Genomic DNA, 17,625 nt, shown 5'->3' with positions numbered 1-17,625 from the left:
CGTTTTTTCTTTTTCTCTATTTTTGTTCATACCACCGATAATGCTTGATAACTCACAAATTTTCAATTTAATTTTTTGATTCTTGGAACTAGTATTTGTATCTATCTTTACTTTAAAAAATTTTTTTATTGAAACTTCGGGAAGTACTTTAGAAACATATGTATAAAAAAACATATTTTATTGAGTCCCTTCATGCCTACTATAACTAGTTATTTCGGTTTTCTACTAGCAGCTTTAACTATAACCTCAGTTCTATTTATTGGTCTAAGCAAAATACGACTTATTTGAAATTAATTGAATGAATCTTTTTTGATCAAAAAAGATTTATATGGTATTTCATATGTTCGATAGTTCCTTACCGTGTTAATTACCCAATTTTGGTCATTGAGATTCGTCGGCAATACAGATTAAGAGCTAGGAATAGATAGTACCTCTCTTTTCTCCCTTTCAAAAATGAAAACAAAATAAAATTGAAATGATTGAAGTTTCTTTATTTGGAATCGTCTTAGGTCTAATTCCTATTACTTTGGCTGGATTATTCGTAACTGCTTATTTACAATACAGACGTGGTGATCAGTTGGACTTTTGATTAATTAACATCTCTTTTTTTTGACTGACCTCCTTCTTGCTTTCATATGCGGGAGGTCGAATTCAGATTGCTGCTCAATTATTTGCGAACAGTGGAATTTTGACACAATCTAATAAACAAGAGTGACATCACGCTCTGTAGGATTTGAACCTACGACATTGGGTTTTGGAGACCCACGTTCTACCGAACTGAACTAAGAGCGCTTTTCTTGTTTTTTATAAAAAAACGAAAAGGCTAGAAAGAGGACATTCTTTAACTCGAATCGATTTTGTACGTATATACTATATCATAGTATATCATAAAATTCAGAATTATATGTATGTCCAATTTTATTAAAAAAAGATAAATCTAAAATGGATTCCTCGTTACTGCTCTTCTGAGCAGTAATTAGGTAGGGATGACAGGATTTGAACCCGTGACATTTTGTACCCAAAACAAACGCGCTACCAAGCTGCGCTACATCCCTTTCGATTGGTTTACAGTGTCATTGTAAACAATTCCTATCTTGTTTTCCACATCCTTCTTTTTTTTTGTTTCATATCAGATAACAAACATATATATAAGTATAATTAAAAAAATTACTTTTTTTAGGCAAATCCTATCAATTTCAAATTTACATAAAAAGGCGTTTCCATTTGAAAATGGAATCTATAAGATCGTTCTAGTAGACAATATTTCAATTCTAATTTTGAAAATGGGGGGTTACATATACAAATACAAGAACTTCTTAACTACATGTACATCTATAGTTATATATATTACTATATATATTGTAATACAATAAAGAAGAAAGAAGGAGGATTTCAAATGCGAGATCTAAAAACATATCTTTCCGTAGCACCGGTACTAAGTACTCTATGGTTCGTTTCGTTAGCAGGTTTATTAATAGAGATTAATCGTTTATTTCCAGATGCATTAACATTTCCCTTTTTTTAATTCTAGTTATTAACATCAGAAAGGATAAAAAAATTTAGAGATACGATCAACGATCGGGGAATAACCCCCCCTTTTTTTCTAATTCTATTCTTAAAAAAGAATTAGAAAAAAAAAAGGGGGCCGAAAGGGTCATAAAAACGAGGGTTCAGGATCCAATTAAAAAAAAAGTGTTGCTAGGGAAAGAGTATCCTACGAGATACTTAAAAAAAATACTGTACAAAGATTTGAAATATAGTTTTCAAAAAATCATTATATTACTTATTATTTTCTTTTTATTTAATTACTAATTAATATTCATTGCAACGAAATATTTAAGACATTTTTTTGAGTTAATTAACAGCTTCTATTTTTTTTGTTCTTGTTCTTTATGGACCCTAAAATTAAAATAGAAGATTGGGGGTGAATCATAAATCCAAAGGAGGTTTCATGGCCAAAGGTAAAGATGTTCGAGTAACAATTATTTTGGAATGTACCAGTTGTGTTCGAAATGATATTAAGAAAGAATCGGCTGGAATTTCCAGATATATTACTCAAAAGAATCGGCATAACACTCCTAGTCGATTGGAATTGAGAAAATTCTGTCCCTATTGTTATAAACATACAATTCATGGGGAAATTAAGAAATAGATAAAATTGAGTGCTTGTATGTCAAATTTTATTTTAAGAACAGGAATAATGAGAGTATCTACGTATTATTACATATATATAAATATAAACAAATAAAATAATAGAAAGAAATCAAATCCTATATTCTTAATTCTATATAGAAACTCTATCCTATATAGAAATAGCAATCGTTTTTATTTTGATCCGATCAAAAATAGGATTTTATAGGTAAGGAATAAAAAATTATGAATAAATCTAAGCGACCTTTTACTAAATCCAAGCGATCTTTTCGTCGGCGTTTGCCCCCGATCCAATCGGGGGATCGAATTGATTATAGAAACATGAGTTTAATTAGTCGATTTATTAGTGAACAAGGAAAAATATTATCTAGACGGGTGAATAGAGTAACTTTAAAACAACAACGATTAATTACTATTGCTATAAAACAAGCTCGTATTTTATCTTTGTTACCTTTTCTTAATAATCAGAAACAATTTGAAAGAAGTGAGTCGACCCCTAGAACTACTAGCCTTAGAACCAGAAAAAAATAGACTTATTCTTCAATTGAATAACTAATCTGAAGGAATTAAAAAAGAGGTTAATATTTTGTTCGACAAATCCAATCAAGAATCAAAATTTGATTGTTACGTCTGTTTCTGTCATAAAAAAAAAAAAAAAAGAATCGTCGAAAAGAAAAAGAATAAGTCTTTTTTTAGCGACTATATACCCTCGTTTTGTTTTGACAACTTTTTTATAATACTAATTTCTACTCTACCCTCCCCGAGCTTATTCTACTTAAGAACTCTATTTCAAATATTTTAGTGGATTTCTTCCAATCCCCTCATTTTTTGATCTCATTTGAAATCGTATAAAGACAACTCCTATTTAATAGAGCTATTTGTGCAAGTATTTTTCGATTAAGAAGTAATTGCTTCTTGTACAGATTGTGTATGAATCGGTTATAACTATAGAATACCTCCGTTTCGTGAATTACGGCATTTATTCGAGTGATCCATAAACGACGAAAATCTCTTTTTCTTTTACCCCTATCCCGACGAGCCGAAACTAAAGCTCTTATTCTCTGTTGAGTCATAGTTCGTGTAAGTCGTGAATGAGCCCCTTGAAAGCTTGATGCAAATAAACGAAGTTTTGTTCTACGCCTCCGAGCTATATATCCGCGTTTAATTCTAGTCATTGAATAAATCAAACTTTGATGAATAACTAATTCTTTTTTTAGTTTTAGTTATTCTTTTCCCCTTTACTAGTCATTAATAACCAAACGAATTATTCCAATGTATAAAAAAAAATTCCAATGGCTTTTGCTACTCTAACCTTCCCCACCACTATTTTTGGCTAGGTATTTTCCTTTGCTTTGAAAGGATAAATTGCCTTGGTACTTGATATAAAAAAAATAGAATAACTACAAAAAGTAGTAAATAGAAATGGATAAATAGTGGGTTCCTTCGTTTCTATGGTTACTTCTAAAACGGTGAGGTCCTCTCTATACACCGGAGCTCCTTCTTTTAATTAATCAATACTATTGGTAACTTGTACAATTCACATTCTTTGGCTCTACCCCATTAATATTCCAGTAATAGATCTTTCACAATGAGATCCACTTTATACAGTAACGGTATTTTATTTTAAAATTGATTTGGTCATTTACCCTGTTAGTCCGTTTTTTCTTTCAAGAGTGGAATCTTTTTAATAAAAAATGGGATTTCCCCCGCTTAATTGATAACCATTTGTTATCATTGGGGGTTTTCTAAAAAATGGAGTTGATTGGATTTGCACCAATGTAAACCATAAGTTTCAGACACAATAGAAGATATGAATGATCTATCTTTTTGAAATAATGAATCGAGTTCCTCCATTCTATTTTATTAACAGGTACTGATCCTTGATATTTCAAAAAGAATTTCCTTTTTGTGTTTCAGTCTATGATCTAAACGAGTCGCACATACACCCGAGTACATGTTCCTCGTCGCTGAGGGCATCCCCGAAGCGCTGGGGATTTTGTGACATTTCGGATTGGCTGTCTTGTATTTCTAATAAGTTGTTTAATGGTTGGCATACGGAATCATATAAATAATGGGCTGGTTTAGATGGGTTCTAACCGGCTAATTCTGAATTACTTCTCTTCAAGATTCTCTTCAATATAAAAAAAATATATTGAAGAGAATATGAAACTAAACCTTTAATCTAAAAAGATATAAAATTAGCAGTGGTAGATTTGCATGAAATCGCTCCTATTTTTATTGAACCGCTACAAGATCAACAATGCCATGAGCTTGGGCTTCTGTTGCTGACATAAAAACATCCCTTTCCATGTCTTCGGATACAACCCATATAGGTTTGCCCGTTCTTTGTACATAAACCCTTGTGATGGTTTCGCGAAGTTTTAGTAGTTCTTCCGCTTCCAAGATAACTTCTCCCGTTTGTGCCTCATAAAACGAACTAGCGGGTTGATGGATCATTACCCTGATGATATAATAGAAAAGCTTTTTCTATTTCGCAGAATGAGGCGAGATAACCAAAAAAACAGAGAAATTTGAATAACCGTACAGGCTTTTTTTGTGCGTTGCATACGGCTCTAGAATGGAATTTACGTTTTTGACCTTTCCTTTCGGCGAAAGAAAACAAAATATAGGTTCTATTATACGCGGATCCATAAATGATCCAATTACCATCCTTCTTTTTTGTTTTGTAGGAGTTAAAAAAATACTATGATGGTTCCGTTGCTTTATATATCATTTTTTTTGATCCGTCTATGATTCAGCAATCCCAAAGTGTCTTTTTTTTTGTTTTTGTAAATAAGCTTCCGGTGTGAAAACAAAGTTTGTGACGCTGGGATGTGCCCGAATAGGGAAGATATCATTTTAAATACCCCTTTCTTATCCCATACTACTCTTTCAATATATAATCTAATTTTTTTAATCTAAAAAATTTCATATCGAATTCGAAGTGCCATGCTATTATTACTTAACTAATTCATATTTCCGAGGGCGAAGGCATAGTATTTTTTCTCTAAAATAAAAAAACTCATTGGCGCCAAGCGTGAGGGAATGCTATACGTTTGGTAATTTCTCCTCCGACTAGGATAAAGGATGCTATTGAAGCGGCCAATCCCATGCATATTGTCTGTACATCGGGTCGCACAAATTGCATAGTATCATAAATAGCCATTCCAGATATTACCCATCCACCAGGAGAGTTTATAAACAAATAAAGATCTTTGGTATCCTTTTCTATACTGAGATATATCATAAGACTAATAAGTTGATTCGAGATTTCGGTATCAACCTCTTGGCCTAAAAAAAACAATCTTTCTCGATAAAGTCGGTTGATTAGGATAAAATTTTATTCCTTAGGAGCCGTACAGGCACCTTTTGATGCATACGGTTCAACAAAAATTGTTAAAAAATCAATGTGTCGATTCCAACCCCCCCTTTTTTTTCAGAGAAGGCTTTTCTTTCTAACTTAATAAGGGAAGGGCTTGCTTCCCTTTTAAAAGTAAAAGAAAAAATAAATAAGTTTTGGCCCCTTTTATTTATTAGATATTATAATCCTAATAATAAAATAATAAAACGATTGATTAGGCCTGTCAGACTAACTTGATTCATTGATATTTTTTTTTCATCGAGATTCAGTTGAAATGGGGATGGTTTTTTCTTGTTCCTGAATGGGCTTCTTCCTTTTTTTATTCCGTTTTTTTAGGTTTATGCTCTACTCCGAGTAAAAGGAAAAATTTGCCCGATTTTGATTTGCACATATAGGACAAATGAACCAAATACCGCGTCTTTTTTTTTTTACTACTCCTTCTTTTTTTTTCAATTCATTTCTTTCACATGTCTTCTGTCAAATAGTCAATAAATTTTTAATTATATTATTTTATTTGATCAACAGTTTTAGATCACCCTGTTTCAATTTTTTGTATTTTTTTTATTTTTTAATAGAATTTTTATCATAATTTTGATATCATATTCATATCATATTAAGTAGTAATTATAAAAATATTATATATTAATTATCAATTGGATTTTTGCTAAACGGAGCCTGGATACTTAATTTTATTAGTCCGATCACGTAAACCATAAAAAATTTTGATAATCTAATATCAATCTAAATACTCCCTGCATTTAATTCTAATTTATTTTTTGCGCTTCGCGTTACAAATTTTTGATAATTCAATCAATCTTTTTGAGCGAAACAGAGGATATCTCGATCGAGGGAGAAAATGGGGAAATCCCATATAGCCCAATATATCTGACAAGTCGCACTATATGTCAACCCAAGATGTATCTCCTTCTCCAGGACTTCGAAAAGGTACTTTTGGAACGCCAATAGGCATGAAATGAAAAAAAAAGAGAATGAAGTTCTCTATTTCACTTTGATGTGGAAACGTAAGACTGGGGTTTCATTTTTTTTTATCATATTATCCTTTTTTCCTACTTTATTAATATTAATCATATTTAAATTAATCATATTTAATACAGAAGTTGAATAAGCTAAAATAAAATATAAAATAAAAGTAAAGTAAGAGAGAATGAATAAAAATTAAAGGAAACTTTTTACGAACGGGCTTCTGAACAACAATAGCTATCTTGGTTCATATAACATAGGATTCACCCCCATTGCGTATTGGTACTTATCGGATATAGAATAGATCCGCTTCCCTTTTTTCCTATGAATCGAATTGTTCCATTATTACTAACAGAATAGAACAAATATTAATCCTTTCTCCGAAATAATTACCTAAAAAGGGGGGGTCCGTAACATAGTTTTTTCCAATGCAATAAAGTTACATAGTGTCTATTTTTCATTGATAAAGGGGTATTTCCATGGGTTTGCCTTGGTATCGTGTTCATACTGTTGTATTGAATGATCCCGGTCGTTTGCTTTCGGTTCATATAATGCATACTGCTCTGGTTGCTGGTTGGGCCGGTTCCATGGCTCTATATGAATTAGCTGTTTTTGATCCCTCCGACCCTGTTCTTGATCCAATGTGGAGACAAGGTATGTTCGTTATACCTTTCATGACTCGTTTAGGAATAACCAATTCATGGGGCGGTTGGAATATTACAGGAGGGACTATAACGAATCCGGGTCTTTGGAGTTACGAAGGGGTAGCCGCAGCACATATCGTGTTTTCTGGCTTGTGCTTCTTGGCAGCTATTTGGCATTGGGTATATTGGGATCTAGAAATTTTTTGTGATGAACGTACAGGAAAACCTTCTTTGGATTTGCCCAAGATTTTTGGAATTCATTTATTTCTTTCAGGAGTGGCTTGCTTTGGTTTTGGCGCATTTCATGTAACAGGATTATATGGTCCTGGAATATGGGTATCCGACCCTTATGGACTAACCGGAAAGGTCCAACCCGTAAATCCGGCGTGGGGCGTGGAGGGTTTTGACCCTTTTGTTCCGGGAGGAATAGCCTCTCATCATATTGCAGCAGGGACGTTGGGTATATTAGCGGGCTTATTCCATCTTAGTGTTCGTCCGCCTCAACGTCTATACAAAGGATTACGTATGGGAAATATTGAAACCGTCCTTTCCAGTAGTATTGCTGCTGTCTTTTTTGCAGCTTTTATTGTTGCTGGAACTATGTGGTATGGTTCTGCAACTACTCCCATCGAATTATTTGGTCCTACTCGTTATCAATGGGATCAGGGATACTTTCAACAAGAAATATATCGAAGAGTTAGTGCCGGACTAGCTGAAAATCAAAGTGTATCAGAAGCTTGGTCTAAAATTCCTGAAAAATTAGCTTTTTATGATTATATTGGTAATAATCCAGCAAAAGGGGGATTATTCCGAGCGGGTTCAATGGACAATGGGGATGGAATAGCTGTTGGATGGTTAGGACACCCCGTCTTTAGAAATAAAGAAGGGCGTGAACTTTTTGTACGCCGTATGCCTACTTTTTTTGAAACATTTCCGGTTGTTTTGGTAGACGGAGACGGAATTGTTAGAGCCGACGTCCCGTTTAGAAGGGCAGAATCTAAATATAGTGTCGAACAAGTAGGTGTAACTGTTGAGTTTTATGGTGGTGAACTCAATGGAGTAAGTTATAGTGATCCCGCAACTGTGAAAAAATATGCTAGACGGGCTCAATTGGGTGAGATTTTTGAATTAGATCGTGCTACTTTGAAATCCGATGGTGTTTTTCGTAGCAGTCCAAGAGGTTGGTTTACTTTTGGGCATGCTTCGTTTGCTCTACTTTTCTTCTTTGGACACATTTGGCATGGTTCTAGAACCCTCTTCAGAGATGTTTTTGCTGGTATTGATCCAGATTTGGATGCTCAGGTGGAATTTGGGGCATTCCAAAAACTTGGAGATCCAACTACAAAAAGACAAGCAGTCTGATGCAACATTGCTTTTTTCTTTTAGTTTCTGTTTGCGATTTTTTTGATTTCATTTAATAGGTAGGGTACTGTAGGAATCTTGATTTAAATCGCTGCCGTTTCTTTGACTCTTTTTTGTTCTTTATCCGGAGGTATACTCCTTCAGTAAACATAAACAAAACAGGTATGAAAGCTATAATTGTAAACCACGATCAAATTTATGGAAGCATTGGTTTATACATTTCTCTTAGTATCGACTTTAGGGATCATTTTTTTCGCTATTTTTTTTCGGGAACCGCCTACAATTTCAACTAAAAAATGAAATAATTTTTCATTCTCTTCATTGACGTAATCAGCCTCCAACTATTTGGAGGCTGATTACGTCAACTAGTCCCCGTGTTCCTCGAATGGATCTCTTAGTTGTTGAGAGGGTTGCCCAAAGGCAGTATATAGAGCATACCCAGTAAAACTTACAAGTAACCCAGATATAAAGATGGCGACTAGAGTTGCTGTTTCCATTATTATATAATTGAAAGACCACAATGGATCTATGCTAAGATCGTTTATTTACAACGGAATGGTATACAAAGTCAACAGATCGTAATGAATACAAAATAAGATTTATGGCTACACAAACTGTTGAAGATAGTTCTAGATCTGGTCCAAGAAGCACTACTGTAGGGAAGTTATTGAAACCGTTGAATTCTGAATATGGTAAAGTAGCTCCTGGATGGGGAACGACCCCTTTGATGGGTGTTGCAATGGCACTATTTGCGGTATTCCTATCTATTATTTTGGAGATTTATAATTCCTCTGTTCTACTGGATGGAATTTCAATGAATTAGACTGAGAAGAATCTTGAAGTGCTAGCTTTTTGTTCGATACAAAAAAGTAAAGTATGTAGGTCTAAAATTTTGCACCTATTCTCCTTTGGTAGTTCGACCGCGAAATTTTTTTCTGCATTGTATATTTCCGGAATATGAGTGTGTGACTTGTTAGAATTGACCCTATGGATAGTACAGAGAAGGGGGTCTGTCATCTTTATCAAGATGGTTTTATTTCGTCGGATATTCATTCGAGTATCTGGAGCACGAAATAGATCAAATAGATCACAAAGTTTTCGAACTATGATTCATACTTAATACTTAGACCTCGTAGCCGGACTTCTTTCCGTTCTATCTTATAAATTTTCATAAATCAATTTTTTTCTGCTTTTAAACTCTTATTTAGATCAAAGGACAAACGCTTCTTTGTATTTTATGTTTTTAATCATTATAGCTCTTTTTTTTTTATTGAATAAGTGATGATCCAATGGTTCTCACTCAGTGAACTTTGGACTTTGAAGGTTTCATTGAATTATCGTGGTTTTCGTATGAATCTGAGGTTTCAATTAATAAGTAGGGTCTTAACAAGAAAATTCCTATCAATAATAAAGAAAACAAGAAGAAATCCGTATTCCCATTCCATACAAATACCAACTAAAAAAGACAATAACGGTAGGTAATCTAGAAGATTCAAGAGGCCTGTAACGATCAACACAACATAAAGACGTATGAGCTGACTTGAGTTTTTGGCATTTAACCACAAAGAAGAGCTTTCGCATTTTGACTCTTAAATAATATTGAATGAGAGAGAAGTTTAAAACTTTATATTCCATATCCGTTTCAATCAGTATTTGGGTCTTTTTTTTGTTTGAGCTGTACGAGATGAAATTCTCATATACAGTTCTTGGAGGGGGAGGAACCTTGGTTTACCTATCTCAATAAAGTTTATGATTGGTTCGAAGAACGTCTTGAGATTCAAGCGATTGCAGACGATATAACTAGTAAATATGTTCCTCCGCATGTCAACATATTTTATTGTCTAGGAGGAATTACCCTTACTTGTTTTTTAGTACAAGTAGCTACGGGATTTGCTATGACTTTTTATTACCGTCCAACTGTTACTGAGGCTTTTGCTTCTGTTCAATATATAATGACTGAAGCTAACTTTGGTTGGTTAATCCGATCAGTTCATCGATGGTCGGCAAGTATGATGGTCCTAATGATGATCCTGCACGTATTTCGTGTATACCTCACCGGTGGTTTTAAAAAACCTCGCGAATTAACTTGGGTTACTGGTGTGGTTCTGGGTGTATTGACCGCATCATTTGGTGTAACGGGTTATTCCTTACCTTGGGATCAAATTGGCTATTGGGCTGTCAAAATTGTAACAGGTGTACCTGACGCTATTCAGGTAATAGGATCGCCTCTTGTAGAATTATAACGCGGAAGTGCTAGTGTTGGACAATCCACTTTGACTCGTTTTTATAGTTTACACACTTTTGTATTACCTTTTCTTACGGCTGTATTTATGTTAATGCATAATGATACGTAAGCAAGGTATTTCTGGTCCCTTATAAATAGTATAGATTCTAGATATTTTTAATTACTAAGTTATCTTATTACTTGGTGAAGGAACAATCGTATTTTATTGCTATAAATATGGATTATTAAAAAAATAAGACATGTATTTGGATATTTCCCTTCAACTCCACAATATTGTATTATTTTTTGACATAAAAAGTTGAAGGGAATTCTATGAAGAGAAAATGGATTATGGGAGTGTGTGACTTGAACTATTGATCGGGCCGTGCAGAAATATGACTTTATCTGCTACATTGGAATTCACAACCAAATGTGTCTTTGTTCCAACCACTGTGTAAGCCCCATACAGGGGATAGGCTGGTTCACTTGAAGAGAATCTTTTCTGTGATCATAATACCCGACGATGTCGTGGATGAGTGGGCTCCGTAAAATCCAAAAATCCAGGAGATTAAGGGATGGAACATAATCAGGATTATGTTTTTAGCTATTTTTTACTAAAAAATAGCTAAAAAATAAAAAATTAATAGTATGTAAATGCATTCATTTCCTCTGCATCGACTCGATTTCTGATACTATCGGAGTGAATACAGGATCTAATGAAGAGTAGAGGGTAGACTTCATTAGTAACAAGTAAATCCTTTGTATTTGAAAAATCTCGATATAATTTTTGAGATTAAGGATTAATTGATAAGGTATGAGACGATCCAGAAAGCACTTAATCATGATCAACTTTTAAGCTTACGTGGGTGTTGAGCAGACTCCTCCCAGACCATGTTGTTGATCGACTTCGGGACCTTTTAATAAAAAAAATATAAAATAGTTTAATAAATCCAAAAATAGTTTAATAAATTCAAAAAATTGTTTAATAAATTAAAAAAAAACATGGTTGATGAGCCACTTCTGCTTCCACTCGTAGATCTGCTTCCCATAGTTGTCCATAACTTTATGGACGAAGACGTCACGGATAAAGTTCGTGTGATCGGGATTCCAGGTGAACTCTTGCTGAAAAAAAAAACACAATTTGTAGAAATTTTATATTAAAGATTAAAAATATAAGTAAAAAAATTAGAATACTTACCGCAAACTGACGAAACCACATCTCCTGGTCCTCGGCAGGGAAGTAAGTGAAAGTCGAATATCCCTTGCTAAGGTTCGAGTACATAATATTGTTGATCCATGCGCTGATCCCGTTCCCGGATCGGTTGAACCTAATATAAGAAACAAATTATTAATAATGAATCAAATTTTAATGAAAAGAAAAAAAAAGACTTTTAATTACCATGTTTAACGTCGTCCCTTTGGACACGAAGTGAGATAGGGAAGATGCTCACGACCGGGCTGTTGAACCAACTGGGCAACAGTCATCACTCCCGGAACGGCTGGAGGAGCGGGAGGGGATGCAACACAGGGAGGGGGTGCAGCAACTGGAGGGGGTGCAGCAGCGGGAGCAGAAACCGAAGCGGGAAATAAAGAATCCCGACAGTAGCTGCTCGACCCCCGAGAGTGGCTGGACGAACCCCAAGAGTGGCTGGACGAACCCTGAGAGTGGCTCCCCGTACCACTATGACCTCGTGGTGAGGCACGACGAGATCGAGACCGGGTCTGATCACCAGTAGACCTGTAAATTAAAAAAAAAAACACATATTAAAAAATAGTTTTAATAAATATTAATTGAAAAAATATTTAAAATTATTTATAATAAATATATAAATTAAAGCAACATATTTAAAAATAATTTTAATAATTATTAATTGAAAAACATATTTAAAAATAGTTTTTATAAATACAAAAAATAATAAAATAGTGTTTATAAATCAAAAAATGTTTTATAAATACAAAATTAGTTTTAATAAATATAAATATTTTTATAAATATGAAATCATCTTTTATAAATCTAAAAAATCGAATTTATATACAAAAAACGTTTTGTAAAATCCAAAATTGATTTTATAAATACAAAAATAATAAAACATTTATAAAAAAGTTCTAAATCAATTCAACACAACAAATTATTCAACCAAATCACAATTCTAAACCTATTACACAACCAAATCACAATCCTAACCAATCACCCTAACAAAAATCTATAAAAAAACTTCTAAAATCATCAAATCTACATAAAAACCTAACAAATAGAACCAAGGAGAGTGGGATAGGGTCCTTACATGATTTGTGTAGGAATAGAGAGTATTCTCCGGAGAGATCGTCACGAGAGAAGGGGGAGATCGCCGGAAGAAGAGAGAGATCGCCGGAGAAAGAAGAGAGAAATGGGGAAGAAGAAGTGTTTCGTGTTTATAAAACCTAGGGTCCGACGGAAACTATCCGTCGGAATTTCCTCGGTATTTTCAATTTCAATTTTCGCAAAATATTTGGCGGCTGGTTTGCCTGGTTAAATGAAAATATTCCGAGGAAATTCCGACGGACACTTAAATATCCGTTGGAATTTCCTCGGTATGTTCATTAATTGAGGAAAAAAAATATCCTATGCATGTATTTCTATTGTAGTCTAAGACACTTAATAAGGGTTATATAAGTGTTATTCAAACTGCAAAACGTTGTTTTCGGTTTAAAAATCCTACTTCCTCGGAAAAGCCTCAGAATATTCCGAGGATTTTCCGAGGAAACAGAAACCCTAAAAGAAAAGCCCTAAATCGTCGGAAAAGTCTTGGACTATTCCAGGGAAATTCCGAGGAAATCCCTAAATCCTATTATCCCTCATAATTTCTTCTGTATTCTTATATTAAAAAAAAAGCGATGCTACTCTGTTTCCGAGTTATCATCACCAGATGAATCTGAATCTGGATCTTGGTGAAACTCTCCAATCTCTGGTTCATCCTCTACGTGAACGACAGCTTCCTCTCCAAAGTCAGTTAAATCGACTACAAGGCCAACTGCAGCTAAATCTTCTGCTGCACTTAAGTTACCGGATGTGCTTGGTTGTAGTGGGTCTTCCAGCTCAAAACCTCCCTGAACTCGGCCTCTCGGGTTGAGTGATGTAACAGTGACCCATAGATCATCTCTGTTCCTTGATTTCCATAATCTCCTGTATGTTTCCGTAGTATACATATATATGTTATATCAATATATGTGAATTAGTATAAATATGTGATAAATAAGATTTAAATTTGTTTAAAGCACTCACATAAGTAAGCATCCATCCAGAAAATTCCCTCTGCTTCAGTTCTTCAAGTTCCTCCTCGGTGGCGTATCTATATTCGAACCGCTTTTCTGCCATGAAAATCCTGTACATATGTTGACAATAATATAATTAATTAAGATTTAAATTTCAACTTGTTAAAATAAAAATTTGTAAGCTAATTTATTTACCTCTCATATTGAAGAACATCTTCGCAGTTGGTGAGCAAATATGTTTGCAAATGACTGCGCTCCTGCTCACTAAGTCGACAGTCCTTTGGTTTTCCGCTAAGTCGTCCAACATCTGTGAAGATGTCTGGAACCGTAACATGATATGTTGCCCGTTCGCCTCTATCATCATGCCGAGCAGGTCTTCTGTTTTTGGTCTGCACTTATGCTGGAAAGTAGAACTCGGCAAAGTTTGAAGTTTCTGAATTTATCATCTGTGCGATTATAGAACCTTCCACCCTACTATAATTTTTCACCATCTTCTTCAAATGGTACATACACCGCTCATACAAATACATCCATCTATACTGCACATGACCACCAAGTTCCAATTCTCTTGCCAGATGAATAACAAGATGCTCCATAACATCAAAAATATGATGGAGGAAATATCTTCTCAAGGTTGCACTGAATCACGGCTATGTTAGTCTTCAAATTCTTCATGAACATTCCGTGGTAATAGTTCCTTGAAGGCAAACAGAAGGAGGCGCTGCATCATTACATGGCAATCGTGACTCTTCAAGCCGATAAACTTTCTTTCCTTTCTGTAGACACAGTTACGCAAATTAGATGCGTAACCGTTTAGAAATTCCATATTGTTTGAAATCCAATCAAAGAACGCATCTTTTCCCTCTGCATCAAGTCGGTATATGGGAAAAGGAGCCCTACCATTCTCTTCAACATGAAGTTCTGAACGAGCACATATATCGACTAAATCCAGTCTTGACTTCAAATTATCCTTTGTTTTACCTTGAACGTTAAGGATCGTGTTCATGAGATTGTCAAAAAAGTTCTTCTCAATATGCATGACATCTAAATTATGCCTCAGCAGATGATCCTTCCAGTATGGCAGATCCCAGAAAATACTCTTTTTTTTGCTAGTTATGTAGTTTTCCAACAGCATCTACCGGATAATGCACATGTCCACCTTGGTCTTGCGTCCTTTCTGCACCAAAATCTCTTAGTTGTGTCGACAAATCTGCCCCACAAATTTCCGGTGGTGGACTGTCAAACACCCTCTTGTTCTTCGTAAACAAATTCCTACTCCTACAATATGGATGTTCAGGTGGTAGGAATCTCCTATGACAGTCAAACCAACACGTTTTCCTTCCGTGTTTTAGTTGGAAAGCATCAGTGTTATCTTGACAATATGGACATGATAGCCTTCCATGCGTTGTCCATCCCGATAACATACCATATGCTGGAAAATCACTTATTGTCCACATAAGTACTGCCCGCATTTGAAAGTTTTCTTTACATGAAACATCGTATGTTTCAGCACCTTGAGCCCATAGTTGTTGCAACTCATATATTAGTGGCTGAAAAAACACATTAAGTGATCTCTTAGGATGCTCTGGTCCGGGAACGAGAATGGAGAGAAACAAAAACTCTCGTCGCAAGCACAAGTTTGGCGGTAAGTTGTATGGTGTAAGAATGACTGGCCATAGAGAATACTGTCTTCCACTCTTGCCAAACAGGCTGAAACCATCAGTACATAATCCAAGGTAGACATTTCTTCTCTCATACGCAAAGTCGGGATATTTTGATTGGAAATGCTTCCACGCTTTTGCATCTGAAAGATGTCTAATCTCACCATTTATTGAATGCTCCGCATGCCATCTTATTGGTTGCGCTGTGCGTTTAGACTGATACAACCTATGCAACCTTTCCGTCAAAGGCAAATACCACATCCTTTTAAATGGCACTGGAACTCTTCCACTCGTATCTTTATAACGAGCCTTTCCACAAAATTTGCATGTAACCCGCTGTTCATCCGCCCTCCAATAAATCATGCAGTTATCGCTGCATACATCTATTACCTGATACGATAAATCAAGACCAGCTACCAGTTTCTGAACCTCGTAGTATGAACCAGGGGCTACATTATCCTCAGGTAGAATACATTTTACAAAATCAGCAATCGCATCCACACAGTCTTCAGCCAAATTATAATCTGTTTTAATGCCCATCAGTCTTGTTGCAGATGATAAAGCTGAATGACTATCTCTGCAACCTTCGTACAAGGGTTGCTTTCCAGCATCCAACATATCATAAAATCTCATAGCTTCTGCATTGGGTAAATCTTCCCCTCTAAAATGATCATTTACCATCTGCTCAGTACCTACACCATAATCTACATCCATTTTAATTGGTTCTTTTAACCTAACCGCAGGCTGAGGTTCGCTAGTACTACCATATTCATAATCAGTTTCTCCATGATGATACCAAATTTTGTAACTTCGTGTAAACCCATTCAAATATAGATGAGTCCAAACATCCAACTCTTTAATAATCTTTCTATTTTTACAATTAGAGCAAGGACATCTTAACATACCCGTTTTTGCTTCCGGTTATTGTTGAACGAACCCCATGAATTAGGTTATACCTCGTTGGTATTCTTCCGTAAGCAATCTCGTGTTCGGATCCAAATGAGGTCGATCGATCCAAGAACGATAATAATTTGAAGAAGACATGCTTTTTTCAATCAAATTCGTGTGTAAATATAGTATGTGAGAGGATGAAGAAATGGAGTGAATGAAGAGGTTGGGGGGGGGGGGGGGGATGCGGGTATTTATAGATGAAATGATGCCGACAGTACCGAGGAAATTCCGACGGAATCCCGATGGCAACGGTTCTTTCCTCGGAATTTCTTCGGAATTTTTAAAATCCCCCAACGGTTCTCTAACGGCTATAATATATCATCTCATTTTCCGTCAGAATGTCCGTCAGAATTACGATGTTTTCTTGTAGCGAAGGAAAAACAAAAAAAAACAATATTTGAATATTTTTCTGAAACAATTTGGATGATAAGTCAAACATTAAGAGAAAAAAAATATGTAAATGAAATATCTGTATAAATAAGAAACAATTGGGACTACAAACAATAAGTTTAAGTTGGGTTTGACACAATGGTTTTAGCTTCTGACACCCAGGTTCGACTCCCTTTTTTACCATCTTTTGATTTTTTTATTAATTAAATTATTATTTTAAAATGTAAAAAAACCACGTAAGTGATATAACGGACAGTTCAGATTCCGTTATATTTGACTAACAGATAATTGCTCAATGTATGCAAAAGCCGAATTTTATTAGTTCGTGTATAGAATTTGAATTAACCAAGTGTTCATGTATGTATTTACACAGCTTATGTGTTCATATACCGATCGGGACCTACTTGCTTTGCATCAATGCTTTCACCTTTCAATTCTCAGCTCATGTCTTTTTTTACAAGGTATCGGCGTCACTACTCTCTCCACACATCAAATATGATTATTTTTAGTAGTTCGGTAAGACATATTAGGGTTATATAAATTGAATTTTAATTGGGTAAAATATACAAAGTCTATATCATGCATTAAGGAACTAACAAAGACTAATCTATTTTTGGTAAAATATAAAGATTATATAATACATGCATG

The 17,625-nt window shown here is 34.8% G+C and overlaps 1 protein-coding gene, 1 non-coding gene and 1 pseudogene across 2 annotated transcripts; 2 read left to right on the top strand and 1 right to left on the bottom strand.

Moving 5' to 3' along the window:
* Window positions 1-718: 718 nt before the first annotated feature.
* Window positions 719-792, bottom strand: TRNAW-CCA. The gene has a single exon. It is a non-coding gene; the product is annotated as a tRNA-Trp (tRNA).
* A 3,299-nt stretch (window positions 793-4,091) lies between these two features.
* LOC125588890 (photosystem II CP47 reaction center protein) lies at window positions 4,092-10,007 on the top strand. The gene has a single exon (XM_048760821.1). The coding sequence runs from the start codon at window positions 6,973-6,975 to the stop codon at window positions 8,497-8,499; it is 1,527 nt and encodes a 508-aa protein (XP_048616778.1). The 5' UTR covers window positions 4,092-6,972; the 3' UTR covers window positions 8,500-10,007.
* Window positions 10,008-10,187: 180 nt separating this feature from the next.
* On the top strand, window positions 10,188-11,082 carry LOC125588435 (annotated as a pseudogene).
* Window positions 11,083-17,625: the final 6,543 nt, after the last annotated feature.

This window comes from Brassica napus, chromosome C6 (genome assembly GCF_020379485.1).
Source record: "Brassica napus cultivar Da-Ae chromosome C6, Da-Ae, whole genome shotgun sequence".
NCBI lineage: Eukaryota > Viridiplantae > Streptophyta > Magnoliopsida > Brassicales > Brassicaceae > Brassica > Brassica napus.
This window is presented reverse-complemented; position numbering and strand designations above follow the sequence as displayed.

Coding starts and splice junctions, on each gene's coding strand:
- LOC125588890 (XM_048760821.1), top strand. CDS start 6,973: ATGGGTTTGCCTTGGTATCGTGTTCATACTGTTGTATTGAATGATCCC.